This window comes from Dendrobium catenatum, unplaced genomic scaffold, assembly GCF_001605985.2.
Source record: "Dendrobium catenatum unplaced genomic scaffold, ASM160598v2 fragScaff_scaffold_911, whole genome shotgun sequence".
In the NCBI taxonomy this organism is placed as follows: domain Eukaryota; kingdom Viridiplantae; phylum Streptophyta; class Magnoliopsida; order Asparagales; family Orchidaceae; genus Dendrobium; species Dendrobium catenatum.
In genome coordinates this window covers 1223936-1228630 of record NW_021319373.1, presented here as the reverse complement: position 1 = coordinate 1228630, position 4695 = coordinate 1223936, and the positions used below count along the sequence as shown (strand labels likewise).

General features: G+C 35.5%; 1 protein-coding gene across 3 annotated transcripts in view; it reads left to right on the top strand.

The window, feature by feature from the left end:
- The window catches only part of LOC110109788 (translation factor GUF1 homolog, chloroplastic), a 37488-nt gene that overhangs the window by 25443 nt on the left and 7350 nt on the right, over positions 1-4695 (top strand). For all 3 annotated transcript variants that reach the window (XR_003701630.1, XM_028697303.1, XM_020840989.2), the window contains 3 exons: positions 617-688; positions 1004-1158; positions 1259-1316. Coding sequence is in view for 2 of the 3 variants with exons in the window: in XM_028697303.1 (XP_028553136.1) it covers positions 617-688; positions 1004-1158; positions 1259-1316 (285 nt within the window). In the remaining variant the exon portion in view is untranslated. The remainder of the gene's footprint in view (positions 1-616; positions 689-1003; positions 1159-1258; positions 1317-4695) is intronic.

Below are 4695 nucleotides of genomic sequence, written 5' to 3'. Positions count from 1 at the left end.
AACTTGAGGCGTAAGCCTCATAAACTAAACTTATTGCGTAGGCTTTGAGGCTTAATTGGTCGAAAATGCGCTGAGGCGCGCCTCAAGGCGCGCCTTTTATTGCGCAATTTTAAACGTTGGCCTCATGCTAGTGAGGCGAGGCGGGCCTCAACCAAATTGAGGCGCAAGCCTCATAAAAAAAACTCGAGGCGCAAGCATCGAGGCGTTGTTTACTGGAATTGCGCAAAGACGGGCCTCAAGGCGAGCCTCATATTGCGCAATTTTAAACCATGGTTTACTTAATAAGGTGTTACGCCAAATTATATTCATGTTGTACGCTGCATCTATGGTTTATTTTACTAACATTATTTTAGATCATTCAGAATAGTTGCTGTGGACAAATATGTAAGCATAGTGTTGCTATGGTATGCAAGTGAAATTCTCCTGTTTGAAATAACAAATAACTACAGAAATAACGATTAATGCTCTGTATTTTATACATTTTAACTAATTTTGATGTTTTTTCTCATCCAGAAATATTGCACTAAATATATTCATTCAGTATTTTTTTTCAATATTTTATGTTTGCTGATGATTTCAGCACTGCTAATTGACACGTTTAATAAATTAAAAACAGGATTATTTTGCTGATGAAATTGGTGTCTTATCACCCAATCAGTTGCAGGTGGATAAACTATATGCTGGTGAGGCAAGTTTTCTCTCTTTTTTCCCACTTGTTCACTTGAATTCATTCTTCCATAAATCTAAATATGAACATTTCTTTCTGAAATTCTCTTGGTTTGGCTAAAAACTTACTGCACTTCTGCAGAGTCTACTAAAAGGCTCTTTGCAAAATTCTCAATAATTATGCCAAAACTTTCATTCATGGTTGTCCTCTTTATATGTTGAATGCTAAATAGTTTTCTATCCGATCTCTTCCCCTATATTCTGGGCTCCCTACCATTGTGTAAAATGTATGTATTCTACATTCAAATTTCTTTGTTTCTTGGTTTTGCCTTTTCAGGTGGGTTATCTTTCAGCCTCAATACGGTCTGTCGCAGATGCAAGGGTGGGTGACACAATTACTCATTTTGCAAGAAAAGCGGAGATCTCTCTGCCAGGATATGAGGAAGCTACACCTATGGTGTTTTGTGGTCTTTTTCCTGTTGACGCAGACCAGTATTTCCTTTACTATCTTATTGTCATTGTTTGTAATTATCATAAGCTTTTCTTTAACTCCTTTTCAAACTATACAACTTTTTTATTGAATATTTGGTAGATTTCCTGAGCTGCGTGATGCATTGGAAAAACTTCAACTCAATGATGCAGCACTACGTGTGAGTTATTGAAAAATGAAAATCAACACATTTGCAAGGGATATGAACTTTAATTCAGTTCATAAGTCTTATGAATTTGAGCAGTTTGCTATTGATACCAAATACAGATAGTTTAATTGAATGCTATGATTTGACATCTATTTCTACTTTTGTATTTGTATGGAGCACTCCCACGATTTTCTGTGCTGCAGTTTGGATTTCCATTTGCATCTAGGCTATGCAAAATTATTGTTGTGAATGTTGATTAAGCATGGATTGTGTACTGCAACATTCCTAAACTTTACCCCGGCCCTCTTATTATACAGACATACAACGTCCATGCACTCATCTTAGAATTGCATCCATTCAGCAAATTTAATGGTAGAAAAAAAATGTAAAAGAGGAAAGAACCATTAAATCATGTTGACCTTTCTACTGTGATATAAATATGCCAGTATGTCTGCAATTTTCTTACCCAGTCAGAACTTTGAGCTGTCTTGGCACTGCACTTCAGCGCCTTGCAGTTTCATGACTGCGAATTTTTCTGCTCTGTCATTGTTCTAAAATAAGAACAACCATCAATATTTCTTGCTAAAATAATGGTAACATTCACGTTTCATTAGAATTTAAAACCCATTTATGTACACGTGGATGCAGTTGTGTCCAACATCCTGCATTATATGATGCAGTGCCCTCCATTAATACAAACGCTTGCCTTTCTTCCTTTCATGCCAACTAGAACAAGGCATAATTGCAGGAACTCATCCAAATCAATTGATTTGATTGCACCTCTGTTCAAATTTGGACATTTATTTAGGCCTGGTTTAAACTGACATGAATTGATTACCTTGCTGTGTTGGACTTGGACAGTGAGAGGTCTACATAACTAGAACCCTACCCGTTGGATGAATCAGACCCCACCACCGTTGTATGATCATCATTGGATTTATGAATCCTCCTTCCCCATATCTCTGACTAACTTGCTACCCGATCCTTTTTTGAACAAGTTTTTTTTTTTTCATTTTAAAAAAGGATTAAAGAAGCTAGATGGATTTTCCATCATTTTTGACAAATGGGATGAGAAATTGGTGCCTTTTCAAGAAAAAAAAAAAATGCCAACTGTGGATTGGAATGCGTAGTTTTACCTATTGTTATTGCAATTGGAATTTTCTACAGCTTATCACTTCTAAGTTTGGAAAAATTACTCGTTGGACAAGCATAAAATTATTATAAGCAATATTATAGGCCAAGGTGGTTGGTTGTTGATGACATGAAGTTCATTCCCAAACTGATTGAATTCATTGTATTAACCATGCTTATATTTTTAGCTTCAATCTATTTGGAAGGGCCAGTTTCAGTCTTGGGGTGAAATCATTTCCCTTTTCTTCAGACAATATTGTTGTAATTGTAATTCCATACTGCTCTATCTTTGCCTCACAGTTTGTACTCCACTCCAGAATTAGTAGATCCCCATATTGTTTCTTTTTTCTCTTAGATCAAGGTTGAAGATGAAGTTAAAATTAGGAACTTGTCAAATAAGGAAGTTAGAGAGAATTTAATTAATTAATCAATGTGTAACTGATTCTTTCGTGGAGGAATCAGCAGTTTCCGTATTGAATTCACTGTTAGATTCAGCCAATGGGACTGGAATCCTTTTATAAACCTGTTGTTTATCCTAATGGAAAATACATCATATCTGCTGTTGTTAGTGACAAATTGACTTCCAAATTTGAATCCATCAATACAATAGGAAAGAAATAGCTTATGGATGTACTCATGAATACCTTAATTGAGGTTGACGAGGGAAAAATAAGGAGATTCAATAAATATTTTCCAAAATTCATGCTCTAGATAGAGTTGACTTCAAAATCGTTCTCTTTGCTTCTCAAATGTGATGGAAATTTCAAGTGTATATCCGTTGGAAGCAAAAATGTGAACATTAAGATGAGTATTATAAGTTTGAGTTTTATTTTCTTTTTTAAAATATACCTATTGTGATGATTCCTTTGATAGCGGATTGTATTATCCAGTTTTTTTATTACGTCTTTAGGTTTAGTTTGCGAGTCATTTCAATTCAACACTTCAATTCAACACTTGGATTCGCTAGTTCAATTATTTTCCATTTCATTGTTTCCAGGTGGAATAGCATTTCATGTAGACTAGTTGCTTCTGTGGTCTTGGTTGGAGTGATTATGATGACAATGCTACATACTTCATTTCCACCGCCCATGATTTTTTGTTCTTTCATATCCACCTCTATTTCCTTAAGAAAAAAAATATAAAATTACTACAAAAAGTAAAGAAAATTCCCATGACTTTGGTTTCACCTCCAAAGGAACTCTAGTCTATACTCATTAAAAAAAAAAGGAACTCTAGTCTTCATCTTTTTGGGTTCACATCTCCCCAGTCAACCCTAGTCCTTCTCCTTCACCTCCAAAAATTCTTCTACACCCCTCCTCATTTCAGTAATTTTCCCACATTCATCTCCACCAAGAGGGCAATGTTCATTTCAATCACCACCTCCCATTTTACTTTAGATGTTATTATGGGCTTTGTTCTAGGATTATCATGAATTATAAGAAAACGTGATTTTGTATTTGTAGTGATTGATCCTTTTTCGAAAATGTCTCATTTCATTTCATGCTTTATAACTATCGAAGCATCTCAAATAACAAAACAATATTTAATAAAGTGATTAAACTGCATATGCAATCTAAAGCCATTCTATTTAATATAGATGTAAAATTCATGCGTTGCTTTTGAGAAACTGTATGAAAGAAATGAAAATTCAACTAAAATTTTCAATTGCTCATCACCCATAAATCGATGGATTAATCAAGGCAGTTTAAAGGAGTTTGAGTGATCTATTGCATTGTCTGATTGTAAGATGTCTAATGTAAAACGTACATGCAATGATGATCCAAGTAATCAGAAAATACGGATTTCCCGCGACTGTAGGAAGGCTTGGGAGGAAGTATGTGGCATCTAAGACTCCTCCTGAACGTGTGATCAGCAACTTAGAACGTCCGGGCTGCATTTGAAGTCCTTCCAAATGGCAGGACAACAAGAAAACATGTGCAAACTTCCCTGGACAGCGAACCAAAACCTTCAGATAGCTGGTACAAAAGTTTTGACAGCACGCCTTGACCTTAGGAACCTTGGCAGCAGCTCTGGGCACCTCTGAGTTTCCTCTCAGAATCAAGTGCCCCTACTTCATCTCATTTGGCTTTCATTCCCAAAATCTAATCCTTAGTTGATCAACTTCTCCTTGAAATTCCTAAAAGGCCAAAAAACCTTTAAGCAAGACTTTCATGGATTTTAAAACAAAAAGCAAACTTTAGCCAATGTCTAAAATGACTTCCAAAGAAAGCAAAACCACTAGTTTAATCAAAAGTTTTCC